The 18,783-nt window shown below is 45.8% G+C and overlaps 1 protein-coding gene across 4 annotated transcripts in view; it reads left to right on the top strand.

The window, feature by feature from the left end:
• JMJD1C (jumonji domain containing 1C) overlaps positions 1-18,783 on the top strand; it is a 173,957-nt gene that overhangs the window by 101,903 nt on the left and 53,271 nt on the right. For 2 of the 4 annotated variants that reach the window (XM_050899437.1, XM_050899439.1), the window contains one exon: positions 13,347-13,460. The exons of 1 other annotated variant lie outside the window; for it this stretch is intronic. In XM_050899437.1, coding sequence (XP_050755394.1) covers positions 13,347-13,460 — 114 coding nt within the window. Of the gene's footprint in view, positions 1-8,097; positions 8,127-13,346; positions 13,461-18,783 lie in introns of those variants that run through there. One more of the 4 variants, XM_050899440.1, reaches the window with a different exon arrangement.

Genomic DNA, 18,783 nt, shown 5'->3' with positions numbered 1-18,783 from the left:
TACACTGCTGTCAGTAAAAGGGAGTAAATGTAAAGACTGGAGGAATGGCCTTGAGGAGTCTTTTGCTTCTCAGAAACGGAATCCAAATTTATGTGTAACAACTTCATTCATATGATAATCTGAAGCAGGTATTTCCCTCTTTCAGCTTCTACAGGATGTGTTCTTCTAAAATACTGCTCTCTGTTCTTCATATTTTTTCAAGATTTTTATACTTTAACTTTTGTGTGTTTTTGCAGCTTTGGTTATTCCAGATAGCTCCAAACAGGAGCTCCTATTTAACATACCTTTTTCTCCTGATCCCAGCTCTGTTTCAAGAGCCAATTCCACTCCCCGTAGAGACTTTCTACTTAACTGAGTTGTTACAGCCTACTCAAGTGACCATTTTATAGCATGATGTCAAGAATATGTTGCATGCCCTGGGTGTGGCATCAGGCATATGGAGACCATTTGGTATTACAAGAGTCGCTTGGATACTGTTGTAGGGCTGTGGGAATGGAAAATACCGGCACGGGTGCATTCTCACCACTGTCGTAATGGAGGAAGTGATGCCTGGAGTGAGGCTCCCTCAGAACCGCAACCCGTTTTGCCTCCGATGGAGCCAGAGGCTTGTTTCCAGGAGGCGGCCCTGGACCAAAGGGCCCGCCGGCAGCCTGAGCAACCAGGGAGCCCAAACTGCAGTGGGAAGCCAAGCTTTCTGTGGTGAGGATGCACCCAAGTTGTTTTGGAGAACAGCAAATAGAAAAATGCAAAATAAAATACAGTCCATTTAAAAGACAGGAAGCTGACTAAGCTAGTGAATAAGATGCCTTAGACAAAGGAAAGGGAGAGGGAGTGGCAGGGCAGAAGAACTGAAAAAATAGAATTGGGAAAAAAAATAGTGCTCTGGAAATCAAAGTTAACAAGGATGTAGGGGGTGAGATGGAGAAAGGTGAGGCAGGTATTTAAGCTCTGGGGAATAAAAACAGAAAGGGACCTTATGAAAGCTAGATCTGGGTGACTCTCCGGAGGTGAGATGTGCTTCAGAGAGGCAGTTGGGAATGTAGTATGAGAGGGGCAGGAAATAAAGGTGGAGTCTGAGTACGAGAAGGAGGCAGTGCCGGATGCTGAATCAGAAGAGCGGCAATTCAGTGGATGTAAGAAGCCCAAAGCCGATGTTCTCAGGTTGTTTTTCTGGAGGTGAGGCTGGAAGGAGGCCGGGTAAATGAACGTTACATCCAGTAAGTTCAGGGGGAAAAGGATGCAAGAACGTTGTGAGTGTTGGCAGTAGGGTTGGAAGAAGAGAGTAAAGCCAAGAAGTGAGTTGGAGGGAGTTTGGCATTATTGTGAGGGAAGCAAGAAGGCTGAAGAAGCGTGAATACTTAAAAACATGGATGGCACCCAAGTTAAAAAGGGTTTGATGAATATTGCAGAAGAAGTGTGGGTAAGAACATTATGATCTTGAAGCTGTTGTGCTTGCTTTGTGGAAGACAGAATCCAGTCCCAAGGTTAATGACTGTTGTGGCACATTACCATGACACTTGGAAACTGATATGAAAGTCCAGGATTTCATTGTGCAACGAGTTGTAGAACAAACGCAGAATGAAAAGGGTTCCTTTCTTCACGGAGTTAAAATTTGAGAGTAAGTCAAGGGCACATGACACACAGAGACAAGCAGATGGGAAATAGGAGGCATTGCTTATGAGGGAAGATGAGGATTCCATAAAGCAGCAGCCAAGCCATTGTCAAGGTTTCAGAGGTCAGTACAGCAAAGCAGGGTTTTAAGGAGAAAATGGAACGATGTCAATGAATCAGCTTTGCAAGTGTTGCCAGTAAGCTGTTCCTGAAATTGATAAATGAGCAATAGTAGGATCAGCAGATGCTGTTTCTGAAAGTGCAGTTTGATGTGATGGGACTGCTAGGGGAAGGAGTGCCAAGAGTGGACATTGTGGGCTGGAGGTGTTTGTGACAGCATTTTGCATGGATCTGAACATGTATGCATTTATTAAGGCCAGAGGCAAGGAGGCTTCAGTAATCAAAATGCAGGATGAGTGTAGGCTGGTGCTCTGAACTATGGGGATGGGTAGAAAAACATGTGTTTTATAAGCTTTGTAAGAATGATCTGCAAGAGTTTCATGTAACCGGGACCCACAAGTGAGAGGGAGCAGGTCACACTTAAGATGACATTGATGTTACAGGATTTGAGTGAGTGGCAGGGTCACAGCATTTTTGCTCAAGTAACAAAGGGAAAGGACATAGCTTGAGATGACAGACATCCACAAAGGGATGCCTGAGAGACTGCTCAATATTTTGTCTTTGGACATAAATCTAGAGTTAGAGCACTGTTCTGTAGGTTCCAAGTATAAGGATTTGTATCTGTAAATGGCATACTGCAGAGGCTAGGTAGAGACAAAAACGTCAGCAACAGGCTGCCAATAGAAACTGAATTAGGGGAAGGTGTAGAATGGGCTAGGAAGAAAAGAAACTAGGGGCAGCAATTGTAGAAAGTACTATTTAGGTAGTTTAGACCTGAAAGAATGAGTTGAATTTGTACAAAGGATTGGGGTTTTGTAACAGGGGAAATGAAAGCAACTTAGTCTGAAATTATTTGTCAACATTCAAAATTTGTAGTTTCTGAAGTTTGCAGGTCATTTAAGCAGTGGCAAGAAACTGCAGCAAATAAGAAAACTCATGCAATACTATTGCCTACAATGATGATTATTTTTTTTTAATGCCATGCTTCTGGTTTTTCTTTTACCAAGATTATTGGTCTCCTGTTGCAGCAGGCACACCAATTCAGCCACAAAAATAGCGCAAGTTTACTAACAGAGCTTATTCCCAGAGCTGCGATTACAGTACTGGTATGATGAAGTAGATGGGGATGAAGTAATGGGGAAAATTGCAGAGTCATGTTGATGCATGCAGCATTAAACCCCATGGTGCTTGCCCGGGGAAGGACAAAAGTGATTTTAAAAGTTGGTTGAAAATATTGCAAAGATAGAAACCACATTTTAAATTGGATTAATTTGAAATATACTGTAAAATCAGTTAGCGCTGATACACGAGTGTATTAATTGTATTGTTGCTTATGTTCCTCCATGTACGCTGTTGTCCTCCGCTTCTCAATTTTGAAAAATTACTAAAGATAGCCTGGTGGAAGTTTTTGCATGTCTGGATGTCTCCAAGTGAGATTTGCCCACCTCCATAACCAAAAAGGAGAGTTTAAATGAAGAATTTGCCAAATGAACTGATGCCTAAATGCCAGTTACTCTATTTTACGTGTTGCAGCCTTAGTAGTAATGATTGTTTCACACACATTAATTCCTCCTTTGGACTTTGGCTTCTGCACTTAAGTACACCGTTTGAACTCAGTTGGTTTGCACAAATATGTAATCAGAAAGTTAATTTCTCCACTAATGTGGGACTGACCGTAGCTCTGCTCTTACGCCGTGTTAGTTCTGCAGGAGTATCACTATGAAACAGTTCTGCTTGCTAAGCAAATGTAGGGCAGCACACACAGGAAGAAGATAAGTAGAAAAACGCTAATTTAAACGATGAAGACCGATTTAAATAACTTTCATTTGTTTCAAAGTTTAAATATTTACTCATTCGCAGTATTTACATGTGCTGTTTCCTTGCCAGCAGCATCGCACACATGGATTTCTCGAGTGAGGTGCGGGGAAGGAGCATGGTTTGCAGCTGAAGGGGTTTACTGCCTTCAAGAAACGAAAGGAGGGTTACAGCAGACACCCACCCACCCACCCACCTCCCCCCCCCGGGCGGTGTGTGCTTTAGTTTCCCGATGTCCTTGCGGTGCTTCAGGCCGCGCGGTGCCAGTAGCCTCCCGGAAGGGCAGTGACTCACGGCCCGGGCGCTGGCTGGCGGCCAGCCCGCAAGTACAAGGGCTGCAGCTGGCCCCGGCCCCGGCCCCGGCGCGCCAACAAAGGGGCTGCGGGAGGGGGCGGCGCTGCCCGCCGGCGTCCGCCCGCACCCCCGACCCTGCCCGGGCACCAGCCGCCCAGCAAAACGCCTCTGTGTCGGGGCGCTCAAGTGAAAAACCTGCCGGTGTTTTAAAGGGGAAAAAAAATAAAAGGGAAAAAGAGCAGCTCTTGCAAAACCGTGCCAGCGCAACCCGGCGTGCCTTCCGCCTCAAAGCAAACAAAAACCAAACCGAAAACCTCCAGCAGAGGAAGGCGAAGCCATACGCCACCTGGAATTTTTCGTGCGGTCTCTAAAAATACAAAACCTGCAGCGCTGCCATCCTCGCATGCATGGCCTGAGCCTGAGCCTGGGTGTGCTGCTGCGGCACACGGGAGGAACGCTTTGCTGTAGTTGAAGTTACGACTGCGATTTTAGGAAGGGAATGTTTGCGTTTTTCCGTCGATTTTCATGATTATCTGTAGTTCTAGCGATTATCTGCAAAATAGGGCACACTGTGTTACCAGTAATACATGTATCCTGTGGCAGCGAGCCAAGACAGTAATTGAAGGTCAGGGATTGTTTGCCGAGTGCAGTTCAGTGTGCTGCCTGATTCCATAGGGGACTGGTAGTGCCAAAGAACAAAGGCAGCTCTGTTCTGCAAGCTTATAGTATGGCTTGTTTGACAGAGTTCAGGCCCGATTGTGAGACGAAGCAAACAGTAGTTGGAAACAGCGCTAAAATAATGTGACTATTAAATAAGCCGCTCTAAAGTGTAGCATTTTGCAAATGTCATAACCAGGCTTGGATAGGAATATTTTCCATAGGCTTTGGGACTCTTAAGACATTCATTTTTAAAATTCTTGTTTAAAAATCAGTGTTAGTGCCTTTACATGGCAGATCTGTGTTTTGTTAAGAGTACACACACATATATTGCGGTAAATTTAGTAAGCCGTAATGATGTAAACATCATTTTATGTTGCCTTAGCGTCCTTAACATTAGCGATTGCACCAGTAGCAACTTGATTTTTTTTTTTATACTCTCAAAAGGTGTTTTCCCACTTAGTGGATTTTTACTGAGATCATCTTTAAGTGAAACCCTTGGACATAGGGTTGCTGGGTTAGTATTCCACACGTAGCTGGTGCCACTTGAGAATTTTTAGCAAAATCCCTCTGTGGTAATGAATAGGTGGTGCTGCGCTGTGTATTAATATTCTTTGTTACTAAGTCGTAGTCTATTAATAAAGCTTTGTCCAAACGGGCAAACTTGCCCGTCCTCCAGACGGTCTTGTGATTGGTATTTTAACAGTGTCTGCCTTGGATATTATTAAGGACTGCCTGCTTTGACAGTTGCACTACATACCGCACAGCTATCACAGCACCATTAGTTTGATAGTAGCATGAAGTATGTTGTGCTCTGTAATAGGCATAATTCATTTGTTTGCCCTTCCTGAAATAACTGTAAGTGTTTGGCCTGTTACTTGAGAGAAATGGTAGAACAAACCCCTGAAACCGTATGAGAGAGGTATGAATTTGGTGGTAACATTAGTATGTCTTTGGGATGTTCAGTACTTCTTGCAGGTAATCTAAAATGCGCTTTAAAAGTTAAATTGAAGATCGTACAAGTACAAAATTAAGTTTGGAAAAAATACTTTATTTCTTGACTACTTGGCAAAGTCTGAGTTCAGGATATTGCCTTGTGCCAGCTATTACTGATAGGTCAAGTTTTATTTTTTAGAGGTGGTGAGGCCTCTGAAGAACCGAGTCTGTGAAAGACTCCCCGCTTACTTGACAAGCTGCCCTGTTGCTGGTTGGTGGCAGAGAATGGGCACGCTTCTGCACCACAGGGGTAAAGGTGGTGCAAACTGCGGCCCCAAACATGGAATAAGGATGCATTTTAGTCTCTGCTACTGCATGACCGGTCTCGGTACCGGTGAAAGCGGCTGAGGCGTTATTCCCTCCTACCCCAGGGGCGGTGGGGTGGAGAAGAAGGAATTGGAAAGAAATCACGTCAAAATGGTGCCGCTAAGATGTTTGTTGCAATTTTTTTTCTCTGGAGATGAGGAAGTGCAGCCCCACCACGGCCTGGCTGGGGCAGGGGGTGTGTTCTTGGGGGAGCAGAGGGGGTTAGCGAGCCCCATGCTCTGCTGGCAGTACAAGGCGGCCTTTCTCTGGATAGCCCTGAGGGCGAGCGGATCTGGTGAGGGGCTGTCCGCAGGGGTGCCGGAGACGAGAGGAGCAACTGTCCGGCCTGGGTGGTCAGGAATAGATGGAGGCTGCTCAGGGCACCGCCGCCTCCCCGCAGCCTTCCTGCCATATAAGGCTGCTCAGCTGCCTCGGGCTCGCCAGGCTGGAAGACCACTTAAAAGGGAAAATCAATACAATAAACCGCCTCTGCTAGTGTCCCTTCAAAGCAAAATCCAGTTTTGCAGTTACGTGGTTTGAGCGTAGGCTGGGTAGCGTACAAAAACTGTGTACAGGTAGCCTGGTTCCTGCCCTGCTTGTGTGCGTGCAGTGTCACGAACTGTTGTGGAAGAAATCCAGTTGCTGGTGAAAAGTCTGTGGTGGGCAGGGAGCCTTCCAGTTCAACTTTAATTTTTAACTGTACTTAAGTATTTTATTATTTCAGAGCTCAGTATTTTATAGCATTCCAGTACACCTTTAAGCTTACATCATTTGGAGTAATTCGAGATGAGAAAAGAGAGGTAGTCATGCATTGATTTCCCATTATTCTCATACTTTCTTGGCAAACTACACACTTTATATTTTTTCCATAAAGTAAAAAATGTACAGCTGTTTATGTTTAAAGGGTTCGGAGGAAATAAATGCCTCTATCGCAACCTCCCTTGTGATTTTCTTTTTTCCTTTTTTTTTCTTCTATTCATGCTTGTGTATGTGAGCTAAACTCAAGGAATGCATTACAGGCATTATTGCTAAATTTCTGTTCTGAAACCATTTTCTCATTAGATAGGGATGCACCATGCACTTTTTTCCCCCTGGACTATTCAGGTGAATTGATGTTTTTATGTAAACTGTAAACAACTAGTTGGCTAGTGCCATTAACTTCTGTTCAACAGTGGGAAAACAACGTTTTATGGTTTTTTGTCATCAAGGAGAAAATAGGTTGTATGGTGAAAATTAGAAAATTGTGCTCAAGAACGTTTTGCATCAGTTTATGGGCTGTAAATACTTGCTGATGACGGCGAAGTATGCCGTTAGTGACAGGCTTTCGGATGACCAGCCCCTGCCAGGCTTTTCACTGTGTCTGGCGGCCCAGGGGGGAGCGGAGCAGCCCAGGACTCCCGGCTCGTCCCCGGCCTTGCGGGTCGGGTCGCTCCCCTCACCCTCACCGCACCCTCTGCTCCGGCTGCTTCTGGGCCGAAATCAGGCACTGAGCTCATGCCTGACCCGCCCTTCCTTTTTTTTTTTTTTTTTTTTTTTTTGGGTGGGGGGGAAAGGGGTGTGTGTGAATGTGGACAGAATTGTAGCCCTCGTTTGCTGACTTTAAAAAGCCCACCCGGGGAGGGATGGGGAAAGGCTTTCAGAGGACAGACCCGGCACCGTGGGGGCTTTCCGGGGGCAGGAAGGACACAGGCCATCAACTAGGCTTCAGGTTTTGCAGGGTGCCGAGGTCTGGCGCGGGCTGGGCGGAGCGGTGGCTGCTCGGGGCCGGGCGGCGCCGCTGGGAAGCGGGAGGCTCTCGGCCCCCGGGTGCCCCGGCCCCGCTCCCGGGCCGCCGCCACACGTGGCTCGCGGCTCCGCCCCCGCGGGACGTGGCCGCCTCCCCGCCCCCGCGGGCCGCGCCTGCCGAGCGCCGCCCCTTCCCGCCGGCGTGCTCCCCTCGCTCGGCTGCCGGCGGCGGCGCGGCTCGGCGCGTCCCGGCTCCTCCCCGCCCCGGCAGAGCGCCGCCATGGCCGGCCCCGCGCACCGCGCGCCCGCCCTTATGTAAGCGGCGGCGGCGGCAGCGCGCCATGACCCAGCAGCGGGGACGCGCCGGAGCCTCCGCGGTGGGCCCAGCTGCGCGCTAGCCCGCGCCGGCCCCACAAAGGGCGGGTGGCGAGCTCTCCTCCTCCTCCTCCTCCCCCCCGCCGCCGCCTCCTTCCCCGTCGTCCCCGCCCCCGGCGCGGCCGCCCGACCCGGAAGCGGCGCGGCGAGAACCATTTTCCTTGTGAGTTCAAAGGCGGAGGCGGGTGCGGAGGTCCCGCGGGCCGGGCCGCGGGGCGCCGAGCGAGGTACGTACCGACGGGCCGGGGGGTGGGGGGAGGGGGAGGGGGGGATGGGCTGGAGTCCGGGGAGGGGGGAGAGTCCGCCGCCTTGACTTGGGGGGCGGGGGGCCGGGGGGCTCCTCCGGGGCTTTCTCCGCGGGACACCCCGCTCCCCCTTCCCCCGCGGACATTTTAACTTTCTGAGGGGCGCCCGCGCGTCTTTGTTTGCCCTCCAAGGCCGCGGAGGCGGAGCGGGTCGCGCCCACGGCCCGCGGAGGTGTCGTGGGACCCCCCCGTCCCCGCGGTGTGCGGAGCAGCGCACGTGACGGGCGGGCTTCCGCGGGCGCGGGGGAGCGCGGAGGCGGGCGCGGCACGCGGCCGGCGACGGCTTTGTGCGCGGCCCGGCGACGGGTGAACGCAGGCCGTGCGCCGCCGAGACGGGCTGGAGACACCGTGAGTACCGGACACCTCCCTGCCCCGGGGGAGCCGTGCAGGGGCGGCCGGCGGCCTGCGCCCTTCGGAAAAACGTAGTTTAAGAATTTGTTTTGTTTGGTTTGGTTTTGTTAGTGAGGTTAAATTTGTGCCGTTAACGCTGGCTGCTGAACTTCAGGAGCTTGTTGTCCAGACGTTAGCGGTGAGGGGCCCCGCCGTTACAAAACAGCTGCGATAATCGTTGCAGCGCGGTGCGCGCTGCCATGCGGCACCCCCGCCGCCTCCGACGAGGAGGGGGCCCGGCTGGCGGCGCCTTCTTTCTGTGGGGGCGCTTCGCACCCCCGTCCCGCCGGTTCCTTCCTTCTGCTCGCGGGCTCCGACACCCCCTCCGGGGAAGGGCTGAGAGAGTTCCGCCCGGAATAACGCCTTGCCTGGAAATGGGCTTTTCCGTAGGGAAAGCAGGCAAAGTAGTCTGCAAATAAGAAAACTCGATGCCCGATTTTTATGTCAGATCCGCTTCATATATCTTGCGCTCCTTTCCAGTCGGTAATTCTGCCTTTGAGTGCAAACCATGGCAACAAACAGGCGTTGGAAGAGAGCTACAGCTATTTTGAATGATTGTCATAATGAAAAGGTGCCAGTGTTTGCGCTATTGCAGACTGAACAGCGAGGCTAAAGAACAATATGTGGAAAAGTTTGCTGAATAGCACGTATAAATTAAATTTACATGATCTTTTCAATTTTTGTGGTTTAAAGAGGAAAACCTATGAAAAGTTACCGGTTTTAGTTTAAGAATAGCTGTCTTGAATAAATTTTTAGCTTTTTAAAAGTCTGTTCTCTTTACGGCGTAAATTCGTCTAGGGAGATTTAAAAAAGGCAAATGCAGTACATGTGCATAGGCAAATGTGCTTTTGTGGTGTGGGGAGCAGGCTTCAGGCGCGGGGTGCCCAGCGAAGCAGGCTGTAAGCCCCAGTGAGGCAAATGAGGTAGTGGTACGTGCGGGATGAGCCGGGTGGCAGCTGCGAGCTCAGCTGTAACCCGAGCGTTTGCTGCAATGAGCCTGCTGGGTGTCACAGCCTGGCAGCGCCGAGGCTGCAGCAGCCGGGAGTCAGCAGCTCGGCAGCCGAGGTGCGGCGGCTCCTGGAGCCCTGGCCAGGGCCAGGGAGCTGCCTGCTCACATGGTGGGGGCGGCTTACCACGTCTCCAGCTGCTTAATTGCATTAGGCAGAGAGAAAAATGCACTATGTGCTTGCTCAGTACTGCTTCCTCGGGAAAGCGGGGCCTGTGGTTGCCATGGGGGTTTTGAAACAATAAATAAATAGATGAGTTGTGTTACTGGGCGTTAGAAAAAGCAGTCCGTAATCCGCTGTATTTGCGAGCATTTGGTGAATGCCATCGAATAGTTTTGAGATTGTTTGCTGTGACGTGATGGTACTTAATATTTTCTAAAAATTTGTTTGGATTTCCGGAAGGTCCAAAACCAGCTTTTCTTCTTAGTCTCAGAGCTGTGCCAGATGCCTCCCGTAGGCAGGTTACTTCTTGCGTGAGCTGGGGTAAAATCATGGAGAGATGGCGGGAGGCAGAGTAAGAAATATGTTTTATTCAGTATCAGGGAACTTGGTAGCAAAGCAACCAAAGTGTGCGTGTGTGTTCATAGAGCTCCCTTTGGCCAAGCAGGGAAATTTGGTGGGAAAAAAGTGGGATTTTTTCCAAGCAGCTGCTTAGAAGAGTGCTGAAGTCAGATGTCACTTAAGATTGAGTGCTTGCGTCCTTTGCTTAATTGTGGTCTTTGGGGAGTTGGGTTAACGTAGATGGTAAAAGGAAGCTTTATGCAAGTTTGAAAGGGAGATTTTTGTTTGAAGAGGTTCAGTTTTTCCTGGTTTCAGCCAGTGTGCTTGATTCTCCTTAGAGTTGTCCTCCACTTTGGGAATGGAAAGAGGGAGCGTCTTCCTCTGAAAGTCTGCAAGGAGCTCGTTGGACCTTTTTACATCTATTTTCATGTCCTTACATGCCTCACATGCTTGCCTTCAGTAGCTGACTCTTGCCTCCTGTGCTCTTAGTGTGTTTTTCTTTGTGCATATGCGATGTGTGGTGTGAAGTTTGGTGATGTCTTCCGTCTTAAGATTTTTCAAATCCCTAACCTGTCCCGGTTTGTCTGTCTCCTTGGTGGCCTGCCTGTCTCCTGGAGCTGATGGAGCCTGGACTTTGCTTTCCCAAGAAGGCCTGCTTTTATTAAAGGGTGGGGTTTTGTTGTTCTTTGATAGTGGGAGTGTTTTCTAATAGTGTCTGAAAAATCTCAAGTTGTGTGCAGCTGAGCAGCCATCCGTGTATGAGGAGGTGTGTAACATGGCGTAGTTTTGCTTTATTTATTTACATATTTTTCCTCTGTGCTTGTGGGATAGCATGCATCCTCCACATGCGTATTTTGGGGGCGTTGGCCTGTCTAGAGGCTTAGATCTATGAAAGCAAGTGAGAAGGCATTACGTTTCTCAGAATAATCATGCTCACAGAACTATATTTGGAACTAGTTCTTTTAATACCAGCAGTAAGATAAACCGGTGGCTCACACGTACCTTAATCTGTAGTGTTGTCTGAATCCTGAATGATAACTGCAAGCCGCATTCCACACGGTTTCGTTTCGGCTAATGGTGTGGTATGTCCTGTTGTTTGTAGTCGGAAACGTGTTTCTTGACCTGAATAATAGCACAGAAAGTTAGAAAGGAGCCAGCGTGGAAAAAGTAGAACAGTGTACGTGAAGACGCGGGGGCGAATTAAGAACTGAAAGACTACAACATTGACTTTTCTAAAGAAAAGTTTGTCTGCTTGTGAGTTTATACACTCAACGCTTTGCAATTTCATGATGCGAACTCCACCCTCTCTTAACTCGAACCATTAGGAATACAAGATACATTATAGAAGAGTGATGCAAGAGCAAAGGCCCTTAACTATTAGAGGTTAAATAATTATTTACTATTCCGACACTGTAGTTAGCATATTATCATATTCTCCTGTCCCTCCAGCGCTTTCATCTAGTTACCCTGTTGTTGAGATGGCTGACTGGCTGATAGGGTTTTTTTTTTCCCCCGCTTACTTGTGTGAGAAAGGGTAACAGCTGATGTGAAACCTTAAATAAAATGGGAACAAGAATGCAGTACATTAAATCTGAGCATTTGTAGAGTTGGATACATTTATCAGAAAGTATTACGTGTCTCCAATGAAGTATTCTCTCATTTGTTTAGTAAGTGCCAAAGCTGAAGGTCCAGAGAGACTTGGGTTATATTTAGCCTAATCGCAAGGCAACACCTTTGTAAAGTAGGTAATGAAGTCTGATAAAACCTTGAGTGCATCTCTTAGGAGCTGCCTGCAGACTGGCTGAGGGCAGGTCACTGACTCTGCTGCTGCCCTGCTTAGGTGGCTTTTGTCAAGTTACAGGATTGCTTCGTACCTCGGTTGCCCCACCTGTAAATAGGCGGCAGTGATCCTGCCCTCCCTTTGCAAGTACTTGGGGTCTGTTGCTGTGGGGTGTTGCATGTGAGCTAGTGATGTCCTGTTGTGATAGCGGCGTCTTACAGATGTTGGTGTAGCATTTGCACAATGCTTCGTGTGGTTTGACCTGCCCTTGTTTCTCCTCTTTGTCTTTTCCTCCTGCATTTTAAATTTAGCATCAGTCTCAAAGGGCGCTTTTCTTTTCCTGTTTTCCCTCATTACTATTTTTTTTGTCCTGTAGAAGAACTTTCCTCTATTTTTTTTTTTCTGTCCCTCCATGTTTTTTTCCCTTATATCCTGCATGTTCTTTCTGCTGTTGTTTCTTTTGTTCACCCGTGCCTTCCTCTTGCTGTTCCCGTCTGTCTTCAGAGCGGCATTTTCTCTCCCCTCCATCCGCTGGGATTTCCTTTTCACCTGACTCATCCCCTCTCCGTACATCCCCACTCAGTCACGCTCTCCTTGTACTTCTGTTCAGGAAACCCAGCCAGCAGGGAAAGGGACCGCCTGCTCGTCCCCTCTTGGGGGAGACCCGCTGGAGTCGTGGCTCCCTCCCCACTTGCCTACTGCATCCCGCTGCACCTGGACGAGGCAGGGTGTTTTGGACAAAGACTGTATGGGGATGTCGAGGAGCCCGTTATTCCCTGCTCCCCTTTCTTCATGCCTGGCTTTTGCAGCAAGGCTGGGAGGTTTCCTGCTTCCTCCCACGTGCTGGGGAAGCAGGAAACCTCCCAGCCCCGCTGCAAAAGCCCCGGGACCAGGCACTGTCTTCTCTGAAGTCGCTGCGCCGGAGCAGCCGGTTGCTGCAGGGAGGAGCGGCTGCGGGGGCGGCAGGCAGCAGAGTCAGAACAGTTGCAGAGACCAGCAGGGAAATGAGATGGTTGACTCGAGGCAAGGTGAACGATTTCAGAACAGGAAGAGGGGGAGCGTTTTCACGTCTGCAGTCTGTTTCCACTTCAGCGTCCTTAGTGTAATTACCACTGCGCTAGCTAGTCCTGCAGGCAGGCAGAGAGGATCTGCATGCTAAGCTGTATGTTTAAGATACAAGGGTGCTCCTGTACTTTGAGCTTCTGTGGTAAACGCTCTTGCTCAAGCACAATGAGGGAAAGGAAGAATGTATGGTGTAGTTCCCTCCTCTAGCTGGTTTTCCACCAATGGCACAAAGGAAAAACGACAAAACACAAAATCCTCCTTTCTTATATAATTAGTAATTGTTATTCTGTTTTAACTTGTTTTGATGGAAGAATTACATCAGTGTCTATACAGTCCTGATGGTTTGATGTGCTGAGCTTTTTTTAATTGGTTAATTTTCTTTTTCTTTTTTTCCAATAGACGTTCAAGCCCTTGGTTGGAAAAAGTGTATACAATTCAGTTACTGCAGTAGAATTCCTTGTGGACAAACAGCTGGATTTTATAACTGAAGATAGTGCCTTTCAGCCCTATCAGGTAAGAAATTTGGTTAGTTTATAAGTACTGTCCAATTAGCTTAGTTAAAATCCATGTGTTTATTATTTTTAAGTGCATTTTACAGTCAAGTTCTGTGTTACAGGAACAATTTCCCATTGATTATTGGCAGAGATTGTTGCTTATTTTGTGAAAGATCATATTGGATACTGTATCAGATTCTAGTGAATCTGGTCATGTCAAGGAGTACTAGGCAACTAATATTATTGAACTACCTTTAATTAAAATACCTGACCCCTTTAAAGGTTAATCAGTACCATTAATTATAGAGCAGATAAAAGATAATATCCATCCTTCTGAAGCTGGGCTTTCATTTCTAGGTCTTTGCACTACTACAGTGATATCCCACTTACTGTTTTTTTAAGAATGAATAGCAGAAAATGTTAATTTTTTAAAAAGAAAAAACACTTTCTCTTGCTGTTGTTTCTAAGCTTGCTAAAATTTCCAGTATCCTTGATTTTAATGCCTTCTTCATTAATTAGAAACACATATATTAATGTGTGTGTATTTGAAGAACAAGAGAAACAATGATCCCTCCCACCCCCTTCAGAAGAAGGTCTAAAAATCTCTTCCATGACAGATAGAAAAACATTTAATACTTCAACTTGTGCTGAACTGATTGCAATTAGAATAGCCATAAATTCTTTCTTATGGCTGGGATGATACACTGCAGTGATACAGAAATAGTAGTTTGAGACTTGGAATAACAGATGGCCCTGAATAAATGCTATGTAATTTTGTCCTGACACCCTTTCTTCCATCCTGCTTCACCAAGACGTTTTTTTTCCCAATACCAAATATAGAGCTAGAAAAAGAGACGCGACCAAGAGCGAATTCTGGGGAAAGGAGAGGGAGGTTCAGTTTGTGGAAGGGCTGGTGCTTTTGTGTGTCTGGTGCGGCAGCTAACGAGTTCAATGCTTCTCATCAGGGTGAGGTTACATGTTATGACTCGAGCTGCTCGAACAGCTTGGCTCTGCCGCAAAGGACAGTTCCCACTGTCAGCCCCCATGCTAGCGCCTTCAGCCTTCTAAACCAGCACAACCTTGATTTTCAAAAATGGGGCGGGGGGTGTGTGATGTTAGTGAGCTGAGCTAAGCTGGATTAGCCCAGGGTGCAGTGAGTGCTGTGGCTTCCTCCAGGGAGGGGGTCAGGATGACGCAACGCAGAGTGGGATATCCTCCTTTGGCAGCAGCGACCTCTTAAATCAGCAGAGCTGTGAAGTGTAAATTCACCCTCAGAGTCCAGCTGCAATCTTCCAGATTCATTTTAGAAAGGAAATACTTGTGCTAGCGTCTGTCCTTTGCCTGAAATCTATCAAGATCATGTCTCTGATAACGTTCATTCCAGTAACAGTAATCAGTCTCCTTTTGGCAGTGGATCATTTCTTACAAGATGAGCTGAGCAAAACAAATTGAATATATGAGAAGGACTGCCTATTGTAAAACAATTCTATTGACAGGCCTGACTGGCAGTAGCATAGGGATGCTATATGCATTTTAGGTCCTTCACTTCAAGGAGTATTTACTGATACAGTATTAGACACAGAAGCACCTTAATTTGGGAAGGTACATCCAAATTGAAGGTGTCATTTTTGAAAATGTGTCATATGGACAGCTGGCTTTATAATATCTTAAGTGATAATACTGTAATTAAGAGTATTAGCAACTTCAGTTTTAAAAGAGGTGTTGACCAAAAACTGGTATAAAGCAGTAGCTTGTGAAAAATAGTTCCAGATACAAGCTTGGTCTCCCTAACTCTTGGCCTCCATTTTTGACATGTAGAGGGCAACTCGGTGTGAGAGGTCAGGTAGTTTCCCCCTCTCTGGAGCAAACAGCTACCTGTTAAAGCCTGAGATGGAGGCTGCTGATCTGTATCAATCATAAGTAGTTTGGGGACAAGAGAGACCTAAATTGTTGGCTTGTTTTAACATTACAGGAATGTTGTTGATGGAGATTCCATCAAGGCATCCAGAATTTGCATCTTAACTGGATATTGCTCAGATATCGAATGTAGACACATAAAATAACATCGAGCTTACTGATGAATAGTGCGAAGATTTCTTTATTTGAATGATTATAAGAAGTTTTAGAAACTACTTTCATAGGCATGTCTCTTTGCAGGGCTAGCAATGTCTCATTGCCAATTTTTTTGAGTTAATTGTAGAAATAATAGCTTTACTGAATGATAATGTCTTTAAGAGAACAGGAACTATTTTTTTAAATATGCTAACTGAATTATGTACCAGCAGTGTGTTAGACATAAATATTTAACTTGATCATTATGAGACTGTTTTCTCCTGAAAGATACCTGAAGTGGGAGGATTGTCTCTATTCATTTGTTTTGCTTGTTATTTTTTGTTAAAGCTGGAAATCACATTCCTAGCCTTCAGTCACTTAATGTAAGGTAGTTTTTACTTGTACTTTTTTCTGGAAGGCCTTCCTTTTCTTTGCCATGAAAACAGGTCCTAGGTAAATCTTTGGTAAACTTCCTATGAAAATCTGCTGTTCTAAAAAGAAGAAAAAATGGCCTTTTCGCTCCCTTGTTTGGTCTGGAATACTGTTAACCTGCTTTTAAGCAGAAGACAGAACTTGAGGAACCATTCTTTGCAGAGATGAGTTAACTTGGAGTCTTTCTAAATGTGTTTAGGTTTTGGTTTAAGCTCTCATGGCTGCACATTTTCAATATGAAGTCCTTGGAGACCATGGTGATCTAAACACTTTTTTTATTGCATTTTGCTGTTAGTGCCTAAAATTCCAGTACCTTTTTGCCAAAACAAACAAAGTTTGAATCTGTGTGGGAAGACTCCATTTCACTTCAGATACAATTCTTCACTACTGAGTAATTTTTCCCATCGTTGTGTATACTCGTTATACTAGTAATGGGCAGCAGATGAGCATTTGGTATGAATTCTACTCAGATCAGTTCTGATCAAAAAACGCAGTGCTGTTTAACATCACTATTGGGCTAACATCACTATTGGGCTAAAGGGCTTCATGAATAAGGTGGTGCTGTCCAGTTTAAAGGTGACAACTGCTCAAGGCAAAGAGAACAGCACACGTGGCATCCTTTTAGTCTTGGCAGGAAAAACAAAGTTTGAGTAGGCAAAGAACTAAATTACTGTCATTACCAGAAGTGGTTCTTCCAGAACAAGAGTAAAGAGACTTTGGCAGGACTCGCTGGGGAATTGTGAACCATAGATTCCCATGCCATGTCTGCTCTTTGCATAAATAAACATGTTTCAATTGTTAAGAGATTCAGCAACCTTCGTAAGAGCTAGATGAACATCATTATTAAAAGTAGGGTATGCAGCTGCGCTATACTAGCCTTTTTCCATTTTTTTGGTATCTTCACAACGTTTTCTATAGCAAGTATTACACTTGTCAGTGAATTTGTTCTTTACAGGTAAATGTGTTATGTGATTTTTCCCTTACATGTGTGCTGCTTTGAATCCTGCCCTTCTCCGTAAAAATTCCTTGGATTCTGTATGTGTGGTGCCTTAAACACCAACCTACAACTTGTTTCCGGTGGCTTTTATCTTTGTTGCTTCATGGAGGATACAAACGGTATTATTCTCTACGTGAAACTTGTGCGTGACTGAGAGTGACTCATTCATTAATCTGGGATGGTCAGACCATTTAGTCATGTAGTTCTTTTTATGGTGGTGACAAGGGGATCTTGAGGAGAAAGCAAATATGAAGGTTTGCTGTGGTACTTTGCTTAGCAATGAAGTGAAAACTATGTTCCTTTGCAGGAAGTGATAGACATAACATTTACAACATGCATTTTCTATGTCAAACTAGTATCTGTGGGAAATGCAGTCTTGAAATGTGATGTGTAAGTCAGGTCCTTAATATTTTTCTACTTTGCATTCACAATATATCATGTATATTTTGTGACTAAGTAAAAATTGACAAATGTAGTGGGTTTCATAGTGGCTCTTGCTGCAGATTGAAAATGAACACACTTTCAAACACATTTGTTATTAAAATATTTTGAGCCAAACTATGGTAAGCCTACACAAATATTAGTGTGACCTAAATCAGATAATTAGAACTTAAATGGTTTTCTGTAATAATAAGTTACTTGTACTGTTCTGTGACAGCTATGTGTCTATTCATTATGATACACGTAGTAAGTTAAGCAGCAGCAAACCTGATCATGCCTTGATTTGTTTAAGCATTGTAGTTTACTTGAAGGACTATAGATGGGGATGTGAAGCATTAAAGTGCAGCATATGGTATGCGTGACCTCATCAGTGTGGTGTTTTTGTCTGGGTGGTGTTTGGCAGTACCCGTCACGGGCACTATTGGGCTGAAGTGTGTGATTCTGCTGTGACTGGCTGAAGCAGCTGGAGTCAACTGCATTATACTTTGGACAAGCAAATAAAGAATAGCAAAAAGTGGTTTATATCGTGTTTTTCCGTAATAAAATACACTTATGGAAACACCCGGAAAGACTCTGCTTTGCCCAAGCAGTCAGTGCATTTCAGCTGTATGTCTGGGTCGGGCAGAGCAGGGTACATGATGGATTATATATTTCCAAATATATACACAATATATACAGACACGTTCCGTGTGTGTGTGATAATATATTTCCAAAGGATTTGTGATTACACCGCACTGGAACAAATGTGCACAGCTGAAACAGGGCAAAGAATTCAAATTAAGTTCCTTCACAACCATTAAACTTCCTGCAAAGAGGGTATTTCACCACTCAAGGAAGGAAGTGGAAGGGTGTGCACACAGTCTTCAAAAAGTCCTCCTGCATGTTGGATTTAAAAAAAAAAAAAGGGAAAAAAAAGAAAAAACCCTGCTAAGAATGAATGAAGAACACACTACTTCAGTTCTTCTCTGTGGTGGAATCTCTCTTCGAGCCACCCTGCTTACGCACATTCTCCTTCAGAACAACCTTTGTTTGTTTGTTTGTTTTTGGGGTTTTTTTGGTGGTGTTTTTTTTTTTTTTTAAGACAAGCCTGGTTGCCTTAGTGTTTCAAAATGGTAAGGTCTGCCTGTCTACCTCTGTGCTGAAGGTTGCAGATGTAAAGATAGGGCACTGAGAAATCCCCTATGGGAGGTGTTACATGCACAGTGATAGACGCGTGTACTTTGCTCTTCTTCTAAATGTGCATTGCACGTCTGAGAGCTGACAGGTCAAATGTCTAATACACCTTAAAGATTGTTGAAGTAATAATAATAAACTTTCTCACTAATCATGAAATAGGTACCTTGGATTCAGGATCTAATACTGCGCTAATCTTGATCTATTAGAAATTCAAGTTCTATATGCCATGAAGTAAGGCTTGAGA

This window comes from Gymnogyps californianus, chromosome 6 (assembly GCF_018139145.2).
Source record: "Gymnogyps californianus isolate 813 chromosome 6, ASM1813914v2, whole genome shotgun sequence".
Taxonomy (NCBI): Eukaryota; Metazoa; Chordata; class Aves; order Accipitriformes; family Cathartidae; genus Gymnogyps; species Gymnogyps californianus.
Note: the sequence above shows the minus strand (reverse complement) of the source record. Positions and strands in the feature narration are given on the sequence as shown.